Source organism: Physcomitrium patens, chromosome 25 (assembly GCF_059467195.1).
Source record: "Physcomitrium patens ecotype Gransden chromosome 25, ASM5946719v1, whole genome shotgun sequence".
In the NCBI taxonomy this organism is placed as follows: domain Eukaryota; kingdom Viridiplantae; phylum Streptophyta; class Bryopsida; order Funariales; family Funariaceae; genus Physcomitrium; species Physcomitrium patens.
Genome location: NC_143434.1, coordinates 8,556,946 through 8,573,951, shown reverse-complemented (window position 1 = coordinate 8,573,951; position 17,006 = coordinate 8,556,946). Strand labels below are relative to the sequence as shown.

Below are 17,006 nucleotides of genomic sequence, written 5' to 3'. Positions count from 1 at the left end.
ATATTTTGGATACAATAAGATTTTATAAATAATATTAAGAAATTTTTTGTGGCCTAAAATATAAAAAGTAATTAAAGACTTTATATAATCATGTGATATTTGTTCGAAATCAAAAACTTCATGTCATCAATTTTATGAATTTTTCTAGCCATTACCTATTCTAGAACAAATATGGTCTTCTATTTCTATGAATTTTATCACACATCTTTTAATCTCAAATTTGTATGATTCTATATTCATGATAGTAGATTATTTTACTAAAATGGCACATTTTATACCATGTACAAAATCTATCATAAGTAAAGAAATAGCTAAGCTTTTCTTAACAATATCTATTGTTATTATGGATTGTTTAAAGATATTATATTAAATAGGAGGACTCAATTTTTATCAAGATTTTAGATAATTCTTTTCAAGATTTTAAAGATGGATATAAAACTTTCTTTGACTTTCTATCCTCAAATTGATGAACAAACAAAATAGGTGAATCAAATTTTGCAGTAATATTTGAGGTATATCATCAATTATCATTAAGATGATTGAACAACTCTTTTGCTATTAGTAAATTTTGTATATAATAATTAGATACATTCTTCAACTCAAAAAATACCTTTTTTTTCAATTATAATTATCATCTATAATTTGATATTTTTAACTTTTCAAAAGTTGATAATCTTGCGGCACAATATTTGACAATTTATTTTGCAGAGCTACATCCAACAATGAAGGCATATTTAAAGAAAGTTCAAGAACAACAAAAGATCAATGCAGATGCCTATTGCAATGAATAACTACAATTCAATGTGAGTGACAATGTATAACTATTTTGTCACAATATCAAGGCTATTCATGCTTGTGATAAGTTAGATTATAATAGGCTTAGACTTTTTCTATTAATAAATAAGTCAATCACATTGCTTATTGATTATATCTATTGGAGTCTATGAAGATCTATCACATATTCGACATGTCTTTTCTTAAGCCATATAAGACAATGAATATCTCAAGAAGAAGACAAATGCCTCTTCCTTCTATAGAAATGGATAATAATGAAGAATTTGAAATAGAAGAAGTTATAGATATAGCGAGATACCAAAGTAGATTAAAATATCTTGTTTATTGACATAGATATGATATTAATAAATATACATTAGAGCTAACAAAAAATCTTACAAATACAATAAAGAAGGTTGAGGCTTTTCATTGACAACATCCATTAAAACTAAGATTAAGAATTGCAAGATCTATAAAAGATGATGACTTCTCCTTATTGTTGTATTTTGACTTCTCCTTATTTGAAAATATACCAATGTCTTATAGCTTGATTTTCTATTTGAAAATGTATTAGGTACGTAGTTATAGAAAGTGTAGCTTTAATTTATTGGATAAGTTCAAATAAGTGATGTATTTTTATTATAGAATTCAAATAAATAAAATAATATCAAAAAAATATTATATTAATAAAATCTTTTTATATTTAATAAGATTTATACATAAGGCTTTTAAAAGCATCTAGAAATATCCTAAAATCCTTTGCTATATCAAGTCATAACTAAATTATTTGCTAATAACCTTGACTTCCAATAAGCTCAAAGAAAATCCATAATTTCTTTACAAAAATCTATCTTTATACCATAACTTTTTCATAGCTCTATATTTCCATCTTTAATATGTATATAAAGTCTTGGCTTTCAAAACCTCCTTTATTTTGTATAAAATATCCAAATTATAGCAAAACCCTTTCAAAACATTTTTCTCCTACAAAGGATTTTTGTCTCCAAACTTCAGAAATTCATATTTCTTGATTCAACCATTTAATTTTTTTCAAATTTTTAGATAATTTAGACTTTACTTTTAAGCTTTACTACAAAAAAAATTAACTAAAAATATACTACAAATTTTTTGGAATCTTAGAAATCTTAACACATGCTCTAAATCCTAATTTATAAGCACCCAAATACTATTTTCTTCATATTTCAAAAATCCAAAATCCAAATGCTATAAAATTTGTGTATAAAGTTTAGTAGCATGATAATTGTATTATGTTGTGATTCAACTATCATGTGAAAATAATATATATATATATATATATATATATATATATATAAAAATTTATTATACAATGTAATCAAAGCCATGTTATTAGATTTTAGTTGGTTATAAAATGTGATTTTTCTTTGCAAGCACTAACTTTAATTAATGAGCTTCAATAAGCTGTAATTCCTAATTTAATTCTCGACTTGGTACAAAATTTTGTACAAAAATATTGCTATAAGTTTTCCACATGTTCAAAAAAATTCAGCTCAATCTAATTTAAATATTGTGAGAAAACACCCAAAAAACTACACTAATATCACTTGGCTACTAATTCAAAAGTTAATGCAGATGTTCCAATAGAAATTTCTTCTTCTCTAATTTTTAACTTCATCTCAAAATTAATGTATAGCTTGATCTTTAAGTCTATTAATACCATGATAAATTTCACCTTATTTCAACAAGTAGATCTTCAAAAATCATAGAAATCCTATCCAATCTCAAACTGTCAACTTTTGATACCTTCTTGTATCAAAAACTAAATATCTCCTAACCAAATTATTAAATTAACACAAATTTTTATGCACAATTAGGACATCCAATCAACTAAGTATTATTGAATTTTGAATTGTAGATGTAATACCAATTGCATGAATTAGCCATGAGTGCTAGTCCTAATTCTATTACTTAAATTCAAAGTCACCAATATAAATCCTAATTTTGAAAAATAATTTCAAAGTCATTGCAAATTTTATAAAAACAAAAACCTTCAAATAGTTTAGATTTCTTATTGTGTTGACTTTTTCTACAACTTAACTAAGAGTTTTATTAATCAATTAGAAAATAATAAGTCTAATGCAACTAAATCCTTATTTGTAGGTACAAAAGCTTTCATATATACTACAAAAAAAGAGTCACATTTGTCATTTAATTACACCTATTTTTAAGAGTAGAAATGCTTAAAATAATATTCATCTTAATCAACTATAGTATGATAAAAAATTATAAACATAAATCTTATAATCAATAGCAAGATGTTATATTCTTATACTTCTATTAAAAATGAATTAAATTCAATCAAATAGTACAAAGAAAGTTGATTCTTAATTATTATAACAACAATAATATTATTAAAAATATTCTATTTGATTAATTATAACCTCTTTAAACTTCATTTTTTATATATTACAAAGGATTCAAAATAAAATGATAAAAGCTAAGCATTTACAAAAGAATCAAAAAAATTTAAGGTGACATGGTTAAGGTATAAGGCATAAATTTCTACTTATACATTATAAAGTCAATCAAATAAAATATAATCTAATAAAAAATACTATTACCAAATTTCTATGAAATAACAAAACAAAACAAAACAATAGAATAATTGGTTTTATTTTATTTTTATTTTTATTTTTGTTAATGTAATTTGAATTTTTTTTTAATAAATTAATTTTTTATATAGAATTACAGAAATTAATGCAAATAAAAATAAAAATAAAAATAAATTAGAAGATTGTTAGCTGAATATATTTTAATAGGTAGAATAGAAATAATTTAAGTTAGTAGAATTTAGTGCAAGGCAAGTTAATTGAAAAGAGGCCACTTTAGTTGTCTAATTGGATGAATTTATTTTTTATCTCTACTTGCTTAGATAAGTAAACAAGTTGGATTTAGAATCTTATTTATGAAAGTCCTATTTCAAATGGATAATGTCTTGTTTATGCTTTGATGAACCATTGAAAGAACCAAAGGATGTAAAAAATGGTATTAGAGCCTTCTTGTTTTGATTCCCTAGGTTGCTAGTAGTAGCTTTTGTTAAGATTGCAAAAAAATTAGTAAAACAACATCATATACCATTATCAACTATTTATTGATTTTTGTCATAATATGATTATTATTGTTTTAAATATGTATATAATTTTAAATTCTTATTCCAGAAAGTTATTAGTAATATACAAATAATAAACATATATTGTATGAAATACAAGATATTATAAGATGTAATTAATATTTAATAATGTTGGATACAATATGTATTAGAATTTTGAATACCTTCAAATTTTTAATAATTATTATATCATATTACGTATAATTTTTACCTTTTAATATGTTAATAATATATAAATATAATAAGAATAATTTAATTCAAATATAGAGTAATGCATTAGAGATTTGAAAATTGTTAAAATGTTTGGATTTAATAACATATTGGATCAATCATCTATCTTTTGAAGTTTAGAAATCATCAACAATTTATATACAATGATTTAAAACTTAATATTAACTTTTAAGCTTTATTTTTTAAAAATAGAATGTAATTTCTAAATTATGTATTTTAGTTTATTACTTTAAAAATAGAAATATTCTGGTTCTAGTTTTTGTTACGAAATTTTGCTATTGAATTGCAAACCATTATTGCTAATGTAGCACCATTCCTGCTATATTATAGTAATTTAAGGTCATTCTTAACCATTTCTTTATTTTATTTTGGGCGCCTTCAAGAAGTGGAGACCAAACCCAGCAGCAAGAAGGGGACCAAATTTCACCCCGAGTTTTTGGCTCAGCAATATGGTACGACACGACTCACCCTGAGTTTCGCCATAGAATTGCTGTCGCGGCTGGAGGTAGAAATCGGCAACGCAGAATGGAAATGAGCAACGATCAGCGCGGCGATGGAGATTGCCAATCTCGCCACGACCAGCTTTTGTACGACCGACTTCTTTTCACGACTTGTGAATGGCGGGGGAAGTCCACCAGACATGAAACACCGGACATGATTTGAATGTCTGACTGACTGGGACTGTGGTTGTCGATTCACCATCCTTTTCACCGCTCGCGGAAGTGACGCCCCTTCAACCCAGTTCCGTGTCGTCGCACTTGCTGAGATTCCATGCAAGCAGTTAGCTCGCAGCGCTAATGTCGTGACCAAATTTAAGTCCAGCGCTACCTTCTATATTTTGGTATCCGAATTTGGCCACTTCCTCTACAAACTGGAAACCAGATTCGCCACAATGGCTAAGTTATCTCCTCGCGCTGGATCGCATGTTATAGTGAGGTTTTTTGAAGAAAGAAAGAAAGAAAATTATTCCCCTTGTGGAGGTGGTGCTAACTAGGTCACTAACATCGTATTACTATGATCGTTGTAGTATATTGCTATAGGAAGGATATTGGGTTCCGTTTTGTGAGTGGACTCGGACTGATTCTATCGCAATCTGTGTTTCAACCTTCGGACCTGAAAATCGCCGTTGAGGGATCATAACGTCCCACCCAATTGTGAAGGAATCAATCGCCTGCAACTTAATTACCACGGACCTTCGACAGCAACCATTCTTTGTCGCAGCTATACCGGTGCCTACTCTGAACCGTTTGCGCTGAAACAGTATATAAAGTTGCTGCGATAGCTGCCAGCTGAAGGCAGCCTTCGTCCTCCCAGACTTTCGAAGAAGGCAGCATATGTGATATATTGTACAAAGGTCGTGTGACTTGGGGATTGGCTCTTCCGCTTTCTGCTGCGCTCGCCTCATCCAGGGGAAGACAATTCGAATTTTGAACGCTGCTGGGCTTACGCCATGGCTATGACAAGCTCGCTGCTGTGCCTTTTTCTCTTCTTCCATTTATTCAATCGTATTGTAACAGGTTCGATTTTCTTTCCCAATTACATTAAGCAGGGTGGTGTAATTGCTGTTGGTTAAGCTCTGTAGCGAGAAAGGGCATTGTGATGAGGGTATGTAATCGCAATTTGAGGCGCTGTGATTGATGTTTTATGCTCTCTAGCAACTGATTGTATTGGTTTTTTATGACGACTTCCAGATGCAGAGGGGGTTACATTCACATTTGTCAATCGGTGCAAATTTCCTGTGTGGGTGGGAGTACAACCCAATGGAGGGCTGGCTATCCTGGCCGACGGTGGGTTTGAGTTGGGCGCCGGCAAGCAAGATGCCATAACTGCGCCAGCATCCTGGGGTGGTCGATTTTGGGGACGCACGGGTACATGCTGACTTCGTGAAGTGTGCCTTATCAGCATTAGGATGAGATTGATTGGTAGATTGATTAATGGGAGTGATTGCTAGGCTCATCATATTCTACAGAGTATTGATTGCTTACGAACTTATTGTTACGGTTTAAATTGGCTTCAGGCTGCGAATTCGATAGTGCTGGGAAGGGGACGTGTGATACTGGAGATTGCGGGGGCGCGCTTAAGTGCGGTGGCTCCGGCGGCAACCCTCCTGCGACCCTGGCGGAAATCACACTTCACGGTGCTGACGGCAATGACTTCTACGACATCAGTCTGGTGGATGGTTACAACCTGCCGCTGGCCATGACGCCTGCTGGAGGAACTGGGAAGTGCGGTGCCCCTGAATGCTCCAGCAACTTGAACGATATGTGTCCCGAAGTTCTTCAGGTGTGCGTTTTGGTTGTGGCGACTCTTTCGGTCATTGTAATTCACTTGTTTCTGTCCTCTCCGTGTAAGATCAAACCCAGGGCTCTGTCTCCGACCACCTTCGTGGTACTGCTGGTTGTCCTTGACATGGAAACCTCTTAACAAAGTTGCTCCAACCACATCCATGACGCTTTTTTTAGCTCCATGTTCACTACATTAGATTGTTCTAGGAAAAAATTTCATGGTCCTTACAGACGTTTAACAGGTTCTTGAGATTACTGAAAGTTCGATTATTCGAAGTACTTCACTCTTAACCTTTGTCGATAGTCCTGCTCAAACCGACAACCGAACAAGTGTATTCTTGTTCTAATTGTGGATGTTCATAATGTCTTGAGCAGTTTCTTTCTGAGGGTTCAGTGATTGGTTGCAACAGCGCATGCAACGCGTTTAGCGAGCCTAAGTACTGTTGCACTGGGGCGCATGATCAACCCGCCACATGCCCTCCAACTCAATATTCGAACGCGTTCAAGAATGCCTGCCCGTTAGCGTACAGTTATGCATACGATGACGCCACCAGCACTTTCACTTGTAAAGCAGCGAATTACGCTATCGCTTTCTGCCCTAATGGTACTTGATTCTGTACTCAGCTTGTACTAGGATCCACATTCACTGTAATTTATATCATTTGATCCTTGGGGCAAACTGATGGAATTGAATTTACCCTGTCCATATGACTGAAATGGGATTTGATTCTGTTCAGCGGAGCCACTACTTCATAGGACGAGTAGTGAAAGTGAAGAATGCCTGTTAAGGAACTAGTGGCACATTGCTCTTGTTGTAAGTAGATTCAGATTGAGGTTATTTCTAAACGATTTCCAACTTTTAGTTGAAGTTGGTGAGAGATCAATCTGAGAATCGGTTCTCCTAGTCATAATGTTTTTATTTGGATTCACAGGATCACCAGTGGCTAGATTAGGCAACAACACCACCACAGGGGATTCAACTTCTCAAAGGCAAACGTCTCCAGATCAACTTCCTGGGAATCCTTCTGTAATTGACCAGTACGGTACCGGCACTGGTGCAGGGGTTCGTCATTTGGCTCATATCGTACACATTTCAATTCTAGGCATAGCAACACTCTTCACATTGCTTGGTAAGAAGCAATACAAGCTCAGATTATAATTTGAATCTTTTTTACTTACTTTCAATCATGTTCGAGTAAGCATTTGCAACTTAAAAACTTTTATGAATGTGGGTGCAATTACGATTGTGTGTGTGCCTTTTTTGTGCGCAGGATAATGAAGGAAACTCACAGTAACGCTGGTATTGAACTCTTTTGATGTGAGCGTTTACAAATAAACTTATTGTGTACCAGATGCGGACCTAACTTTAATTGGGCAATTCGCAATGTAGAATGTCACAGGTTTGGACTGGGCTCGGGTCTGACAGAAAACACTCGCTCCGTCATGAGGACATGGATCATCTGGAGAGTAAAAAATTCCTACTATACTCACTGAAGTATTACATTGCACTTAGAAACTGTAGTCTGTCATTGTTCATAGTTTTAGGGTCGAAGTTGCTTCTGTAAGTACCTTCTTAATTTGCATAATTAACACTTTATGCCGTCCCCTACTGTCACCAGCAGTCGAGATTTGAACTTCAGAATTAGCAAAACATAGCCTCTGATAAATTGTAGACTAGTATGTAGAAGCGAAGCAAATGCCTGGAGTGATACATATATCAACAAGTAGGCTAGAAGTTGGGAATCATCACAACTGCTGTGATACCCCGAGATACCCTGAGATATCCTGGGATGCCCCGACACCCAAAAAAATACATCGCAGGTCGAACCTTCAGTGACCATTTGGCAATGCCGTACCTGGCGATTTATACAAACAGAGATGCTTACTAACGAGTTGATTGTATTCTTGGTTACACACTTGTGAAATAAATTAGGGTACATCTTGTTTCATATTTGGTGTTACATAACATCCATAAGAAAATTAGCATGCTTAGAATGGAATTTGGATTGGTATCATTATTCTTCTGAAGAAAACTTCAGTTTACACACTTTCAAACGAAAAGTGCACTACTTTTTTGGCATAGATGACAGCATAATCTTTTGTTAATTCGTTCACATATATTGAAATATACCTATTTATATGTATCTGCAATTGTACATATTGTTTGAATTTGAATTTGTATTTTAATATACAACCCTGAAAACCCTATTTTTCTGCGATTGTAAGTGCTGCTTGAGTCATTAGAATTACTCTTTTCCTTTTCGGATTGGCTTAGTTCTCATTATCTCAGGTTTGTTTAAAACCTATAAAATTCTCTGACTCACTTCTGATATATGACGTTAAAAATTTTAAAATACGTCCAGTCGGTACCCAGCATTGGATTGGAAGGAAAATAGAGCTTGATTAATCAGGGTTAGCTGGGAAATATTTACTGTATATACCCGTAAAATACCTGTACCCGGATGATATTGAGGTTCTCGAAGAGTAGTACACCGTCTCCCCAACAGACACCCTGTTTTCCTGACACCCCAGTAATGAACGGACAAGCCAGACTGTTTTGTGTTCGAGGCGTACTACGGCGTCAAGGCCTTCCGTGGAGGAGCACCAGGTCTTCGAACCGATCGGTCCCTCGATCATTCGATAAACATTGAAGCGCCATGGCGTGTCTGGCGCTGTCGTTGCAGCCCGTCAACGGTGCCGATGTGCTGCTCCAAACGTAAGCCCTCCATTCTTGCTCTTGAACATTTGCTGTGCTGCAGAGATTTGTTTTCTCTTTTCGATTTCCCCTTTTTTTCATGGTTTGAGAGTCATGTCAGTAGTGCAACTGCAATATTCTCTTCTGGAGCAATGTAGGTGGATAGGATTCCTTGAAGATTGTGAAGAATGGAGGAGATCTCTTAGATCGGTCTTTCTGTCCCCCAGAGAAGATGATTTGAGTTTCGGGAGATCAATCTCAGTGTTGGATTAGGTTCGAGTGAGTCCTATACAGATTTGGGAACTTTCTAGTTCTACTTTCAGGTTATGTCAGCTTTATGAGGAATAGAATAGAGCTGCGACATCAGAATATGATTAAGAACTGGATTAGGAGTGTAAGAGTATTGGCTATCCTGAGTTAGGGTTATGCGTAATGGGATGCAGAGGAAACTGGAATATTTTATAATATCTTTCTAGCTGTGAGATTGCCAATATTGTCGTATTTGAGGTGCAACAGATTCTTGCTGAATGCGCCCTCTCAAAGTTTTCATTCAAAAGCTTTGAAGTACGTAGAGTGGATCTCATTGGAGGGCTCTAGTTTAGAGAACTGGAAAGTGGTGTATGAGGCAATTTGGTTCCTAGGCTTGGTTGGAGATCATACCGTGCTCTTTTTGTTCTTTTACATGCCATGACTATTTTTCACAGCTAGATTCTAGAATCTAACTGCTCGGCTTTATATGAGTAACAGACATCCGACTAACCAATTAATTGCCTAAAGAATGGGACGATTAGGAGAAATAGGGAGGCATTCTGGGTTACTACCAATCTCCTCTGCTTCATGCTCACTACTTATAAATGAGCTTGATCGATTTAACGTCGAGAATATTGGCTCTTTAGCCACGGCGGAAGACCTGATGACATGGAGGAATTAATTATGTATGGTGTGGCAGCCATTAAATCAAATAATTAGAGGATTTAGCTTACTGCATGATTTAATTTAGTTATAGATGAAGAGTAACGAAATAATATCACAAGTCCTCTTGTGAAAGATAGCGATATTTACATATTTGAGTACTCATATCGATCTCTCACGACAGAAACATGCGCAAGTCAGAAATATTTTTGTGAATGTATTATTTCCGGACTGAATGACTACTTCGGTTCGGCTTGGTTTATAGACAGTTGGTATTGTTCTTGCCGTTCCCACGATGTTTACATTGTGTGAAAGTGTAAACCATTTGATCATTGGAACTTTATCTCGTTGTCATGACCTGGTCCTTCGTATTTTAATACAGTCGAGAGTGGTTTCCACCTGCGAGAGCTGCCCTTGCCACGTACAGTTTCCGGGTCACGCGACTTGCCTATGCCAATAACAAGCACGATCCACTCGATGGCCTTGGACCAGGGTAAGTTCTTTCAGTTTCTGTTTTGCCACCTTTTAGTACCATCTCACTATCTGGTATCCGATGTCTTTTGAAACCAATGACTTGTACGGAACTGATTGACCCTATTAGTGATGTGCTTCTTCAGATGGTTATTGTCTATATTATTCTTGATTACTTGATTTTTCAGGTAGACGGTAGCATAGCTTTATTCAAATTCTGGAGGTATTTTTTAGTGAATAGTATGCAATTTGTTTTGCTTCGACATTGTTTCACAGATGTTCTTGCTGGTTGTGGCGCTACGCTTAGGTTATGACATGTCGATTAAGTGAGTGGGGGTTGTGGCATCTTAATTGATCCGAATTATTCTACCTGTTCGTTTATATAATATAACTGTACGTTTTTCAAATTAAGGTTGGGGGATGAAGCTTTGGCAGCATCAAGTGGACAAGTGGTGGTTGGTAAAGAAAGCAAGTAAGAAAGTTTTTTTGTTCTCTTCTTTGGTCATTGAATGCTGCAGTGTATTAACACAATGGTGTATAGGTATCATCAGAAGTTATTTGAGCACATCGTATAGTATGTGTCTAATTGTGGAGTCCATGCATTATGGCAGGTTTCGAGTTGTATACAGACTGGTGAATACTGTGTATGTATTGGGCATCACTAGTGCGGACCTGGACGATGACACCAACATATTTGAGTGTGCAGGCACTGTCAACCAAGCTGTCAGGTGTCTTTTTATATGTCCTTTACCAATTTTAAAATCAACGTCTGTGAAGGATTGTTTTGTAGTTACAGATCAACCGAGTGAGATGCCAAGGCTCTGATTCATTTGTGATTCTAGGAAACAATCTGAATTCAAAAACTTATTTATTTATTTTCTCTTGTTAAATCACATAAATTCTGAGCTAATAAACGAAATAGAACAGAAAGGTACTGGTCGATTATGTAAGAAAAAAAACTTGGAATCTTATCCAGTTCTCAATCTTTTTGCCAAAAACAGGTACAATTTAAGTTGTGTATGAAGATAAGTACGAGGACAACAGGAAATCATTTTGTTGTCCTAACTTTTGGTGCTCTAGTTTTTAATAGCTGGTCCTTCATACAGGTACTGAAAATAATTTAAAGGGTTGTAGAACATTATTTTTGCTTTCTTTCTGATACTTGTTGCAATATTTGTGGAGACAGTGTCCTTGTTGCGGCTTGCAAAGGTGTCGATGTTACGGCAGACAAAATTAGTCGGAAGTACACTGAGGTAAGCAGGTTCGTTTCTTATATATCAGTGCATCTGATTCTTCAGGATGTCACATTGAACTTAGCCTTTTTTTGTTTAACTGCTAGGATGAAGCTGTCCGGAAGCGCATCTAGGCCTGTAGTCTAGTTGCTTAGTCTTCTTTTTAAGCAATTTAAACCCTGTAGGGCACTCTCTGAAGGCAGGAGATGTAACAAAACACTCTTGCTTGGCCCCAACTAGTGCTTTAAATTTTTTTAGGCCATGACGGTTCATTGTTTTCAGACTTTGACTTTATGCGTATGAATTTTGGATTTTGTGTAGGTGTATATGGCTTTGGATGTGGTACTTCATGGCGTGAGTGCAGCACGGTTGTCGACAATCTTAGCCACGTTTCATGGAGAGTCTGTGAACAACATGATAACCTCTGCAACGGAAATCGAAAACAAAGCACGTGGAGCAGATAGCTGGAATCAAGTGAAAACACACTCTCTTGATCGTCTGTCCAATGTCGAGGTGAACGCTTCTCTTTGGAAATTTTAATTTTGTAATCCGGTTTGAATTAGCTTCATTATGCATAATTGCGTGAGTCTGGTCTGTATAAAGGTGGAGTTTCCATTTCGTAATGGGTTTGAACTCTTATGAACAGCATTTGTAGAAAGTTTACAGTGCGTTCCGTCTCAATTTTATATCAAGCAAAGTTATATTAGTGAAGTATAGCAGACCAATGTAGTCTGTTTGTCCTTAATTAGGGGTGTACAATAGTAGTGACACAAAATATAATATACATGTGTATCATTTTGCTTAGTGATCTTCTCTTCTCTTGATGCACGTTAAGTCATTCCCTGTTTTTGTAATCCTTAGGAAAGCTGCTGACATCTCTGTTACTCATTTGGAACATAGGTTCTATCAAAAATCACCTTCGATCTACCTGAAGAAACTATGGCCGCTGGGGATGAGGCTGCTGCTGCTACGTATGGAACACCTCAGTCGTCAGGGACAGGCACTTCAGTAAGTTAAACTTTCCGTACAACTTGGTTTTTAGCAGTTTGTTTACTCCTGCAAATTCCTTGCTGGCGGTGTATGATGCAGAAACTCGCGAAGTTGAGTACTCTTTAATGGATTTCGTCATCTGGATCCTTGTTGGTTTTGTATATTGGCCCGCATGTTTTTGCGTTTGTCTTGTTAGCCTCATCTTTGTTTTAAGCTAAGGTTTCACTTGAACTAATGCAATGTTCTAAAATTGGCTTCTGATGCTTGAAACTGCAAACAATCACTGCATGAGGTCCTTGTATTGAGTCTTCAAGGCATGTGAACAGAGTCATTCATTATTGTGGGTCCTGCGTTAACTGGGTTCAGTTTGTAAAATTTTCAGGGATCACAGCAATCAGATAAAAGTTCAAGCACGCAAATCGAGGATCCATTTGCAGCTAGTGATATTATCATCGATCCTGAGGCTGAATTAGCTGGAAAATTTCAAAAAACTAAAGATGCTCCTACAGATGTTATTGCTGGTCTTTCAGATCTCACGGTTCCAACTCTTCCTCCAGGTACTTGAGGATGCTTCATGTAGCTCTTCTGTGTATTTTTGCTATCACGTTGCCTTGAATTGTCTTCTGTTTGTCTATGTAGCTACTTCAAAGAAAGCAAACGACGTCTCGTCTCCCTCATCCTTTTTGTATTGTAATCGAGGATAGCCAGATGATTTGATGTTCATCACATGATATGTTTGTCTGCTATGAGTTCTGTATTTGTGCTCATACCATGATCCTCTCCAGGTGGTGACTCAGCCGAGTCTGTCAAAGTAGCAGTGGCAGGATTTGAAGGTGACTATGGTGGTGTCGCCTTCGAGGATGAATCTGGAGGGTTTGGTACTGCCTTTGAGGGTCTCAACGGAGCATTTGGAGGCGGACTTGATGCATCGGAGTTCGGAGCTACTACTTCGAAAAGCAAGGATAAGGAACTTGGTGGGTTGGGTTTGCTAGCAGGTGTCACCGCTCATCATCAGATCTCACAACTCACTCAACCGGGTACTCCAGTAGAACCGAAGGTCGCCGCTGAGCTCTCTGGAATTGATCCAAATGCAGGTAATATTCCATGCTGGTTGCAGCATGCTGGTTTTGCAGTGTACCTCACTATTTTTCTGCACTCTTGATTTGTTCAATTCTGTACACGACTTGTACGGTGCTGAAATTGGGTGGGAGATGTTCTGTGGTTCTTTGGATTGTGTAGGTGATGCCGTTCAAAAGCCAGCTGAAATTACTATTCCAGTATTATCGTTAACGGAGGAGATCAATGCCGAGTTTGAGGGGTTGAGCCTCATCTGCGTTGGTCTTCAAGGTTCCCTGCAGCTGCGAACACCTCTTCCTAAATCAAAGAATGATAAAGATATAGAATTTTCGTTCTCACTCAATCAAGTTTCTAGTATCAAGGTATGTTGTGTACAGAGCTTAATTGACCCTATCAGTCTCATGATTTACTCATTCTGTTTATGTCATGAATGTGAGTGCTAGTACTCTTTATCTTGAAGTACGTGACCTGATTCTTTTTTGAGTCTCTGCTGTGTCTAAGCATAAAGTTCTTGAGTGAGTACTGCAGAAGGCTATTTTGCGGGGAGCAGTAACAAGTAGCATGGGGAAAGGAGTATTTCATGTGCGTACTAAACCGACCGAGCAACCCATGACAATACTGAAATACCGTCTCCAACCTCAGCATACACCTGTCCCTCTGAGATTCCGGTACATTACATCTTGTCACTTGTAGAATTATGTCTTAAGTGCATTAAGAGTTATAGCAGTATTTGAACGTCCCTTTCAAAAGCATTTTTCACATTCTTTCGTTAGAGGAGTGGTGCTGATTGATCATCATCGTTTTTTATTAGAATTGCTTTGGCAAGCACATGGACACATATTTTAGCTGATTATTTATGATCATTGTCTGTTGTGCATATGCTTAAATTTGCAGGGTTCTCACTCAACAAACTGATGTCACACTGAGTGTTATGGTGCAAGTAAGCCCCCTCAATCAGAGCCTATTTTATGTTAACACAGTTTCTTGTGCCTACGAACTACACTTAATAAAATAGCTTCCTTACATTTCTGAGTTGTTTTGCAGTATGTCATCAACCCTCACTTGCAAGGTGCCTTAAAAGATGTCACTTTCATTGTGACCTTGCCCTTCGCACCAATAACGCTCAAGAGTTCTCCTAGGTTTGTTCTTAACTGGCTGCCTTATGTTGGAAGTGTGATTTGTGCAACATAATTGGAGCTGGATGAGGTATACATTCTTATCGTTTAGGCCCCTTGTGTACTCCTAGTAGGTACTTATCAAGTTTTCTATGTTTGCTGCAGAGCTGCCCTTGATCGTACGCTCAAGGAGGTGCGGTGGCTAATTCCTAGCATCGAGGTACATGAACCGTTGACTTTTAAGTTGTTTCTAGATTTCATGAAGACTCCTTTATGACGTAGAAATATTCATGTCCAATGTTTGACATTTGCTTCTGGCTCGCTTAAACTTAACTATATGAAAATGTTATGGAGTTACAGCAAGGTAAAGCTCAGAATAAGTGCAGTTTAATTCAATTTTAATGTCCAATCAGTCTAATTTTCCCCTAAGCTTGAAGTCTTGCAAGTTCCTTTGAGCAAGTAATTTAGATTTCGTTCGAGAGGATTCTATGAAGTAGAAACTCTGATCTTTATCTCTGACCTGTCATCTTGCTTAATCAGGCCGCTTCCCCTCCTGACTGGCTTCGAGCTCAAGTGCCAGTTGATGCTAAGGCCCGAAGTGAAAATGATGCCAATGGGCACGAGGAACCTAAAATTCGAGTACGAGTTCTTTTCTCTTGCTCAGGGCCAACGTTATCGGGCTTGAATATTGCTCCCATGAAAGCAGATTCTACGGACTTTATTGTCGGTGAACACTCTTTTAAGGCTGGCCAATTCCTATGTTCATAATCAGGCTTATGTGTCTTAGTTTCCGTTTTAGTTCAGGTATGTTGCATTTATTCGTACTTAGGAGTGAGCACCTCTAATTTTTCGATAGTAATAATGACAACGTATTGTAAGTGAATATTTTTCAACTGTTTGGTAATATGTAGAGAGGTACATGCTACTGTGAGTGAGGATTTTCATTTGCCAAACCTAGATTGTGCGAACGCGTTTTCTTGCATCTGCAATAGGTTGGTAGTCCCTGTGACTAAGTGTCATTCGCTGTGTGTATGCTTTTACTGTCATATTCCTTTAGACATCAGCAACTGCCCCAATAAAGTAGGTAGGACAAGAGCAGATCTTTATGTCCATGTAGAATAGGTGTTCAGTTGCGGCATAACCTACTTATGACACAATATTGGTTATCAAACTTCCTAGGTCATATTATTGACAGCATTCCAGACTCTATGCTGGTTTGGTTTTTGATTCACACATCCAAAGAGCACATCCAAGAGTTCTTTTTGTTTTTGTTATTGGCATGAAAAAGTAATAACCAGCAACTAAAGAAATCTGTGCCATTGATTAGGGCATGCAGGGCATTATTTTGTACAGCTCATGTGAAGTCCATTTGAGTTACTTCAAGAACATAGAATGATTCAAATGTTCACTTTTTAAATTTTAAATTTAAAGACCAAGAATGCAGTTTAGATCTAGTTGTTGCACCATATTCTAATTAGTGGTTTAAAATTCTAAAATGAGATAGTACATCGAGATTTATTAATGTCCACAAGTAATAAATAATATGCTTATTAAAAATGCAAATTCAAATTAAATAGCAGACGAATTCATATGAAAAGCATATATATATATATATATATATACAGTTGATAGATTAAGTTAATAAAATATTAAAAAATAGATTATAATGACAATACCATCTACTTAAGTGAATGTATTAATTATTGCAAGACAAAACAAATTTGTAGCTCTTGTAATAAATGAAATGAATAAAATATATTATAAATAAGAATTGATGGCTCGATCTTTAACGATATATTGTATTGTTTTGAGAAAATGAAAATATTTAAAGATAGAAAAGATAATATATTGAATATGGATTGGTGTCATAAATTTTATTCTAAATTATGTTGTTAATTGTAAAAAAATTGTGGTAAGATTGAAGAGGCTCTTTATGACATAACTATAAGCAAATTTAATGATTAATTTAAAAATTCTTGGTTGTAGAGCATAAATTTACCTTTAGATAGACATAAATTTAAGGATGTATTGCCTATTGCTATTTTATTACTTAAAGGCAAGGATGGACAAGAGTAT

General features: G+C 35.9%; 2 protein-coding genes across 2 annotated transcripts; both read left to right on the top strand.

The window, feature by feature from the left end:
* The first annotated feature begins 5,211 nt into the window (after positions 1-5,211).
* LOC112277475 (pathogenesis-related thaumatin-like protein 3.5) lies at positions 5,212-8,387 on the top strand. The gene is made up of 6 exons (XM_024509855.3): positions 5,212-5,670; positions 5,845-6,021; positions 6,171-6,436; positions 6,814-7,042; positions 7,371-7,568; positions 7,710-8,387. Exons 1-6 carry the CDS (start codon positions 5,604-5,606, stop codon positions 7,712-7,714), a joined length of 942 nt encoding a protein of 313 aa, XP_024365623.1. The 5' UTR covers positions 5,212-5,603; the 3' UTR covers positions 7,715-8,387.
* A 585-nt stretch (positions 8,388-8,972) lies between these two features.
* On the top strand, positions 8,973-16,165 carry LOC112277474 (uncharacterized). The gene is made up of 15 exons (XM_024509854.3): positions 8,973-9,154; positions 10,428-10,538; positions 10,929-10,988; positions 11,128-11,244; positions 11,703-11,769; positions 12,070-12,261; positions 12,649-12,756; positions 13,121-13,295; positions 13,524-13,832; positions 13,978-14,177; positions 14,344-14,483; positions 14,710-14,755; positions 14,860-14,954; positions 15,096-15,150; positions 15,471-16,165. Exons 1-15 carry the CDS (start codon positions 9,096-9,098, stop codon positions 15,696-15,698), a joined length of 1,962 nt encoding a protein of 653 aa, XP_024365622.1. The 5' UTR covers positions 8,973-9,095; the 3' UTR covers positions 15,699-16,165.
* Positions 16,166-17,006: the final 841 nt, after the last annotated feature.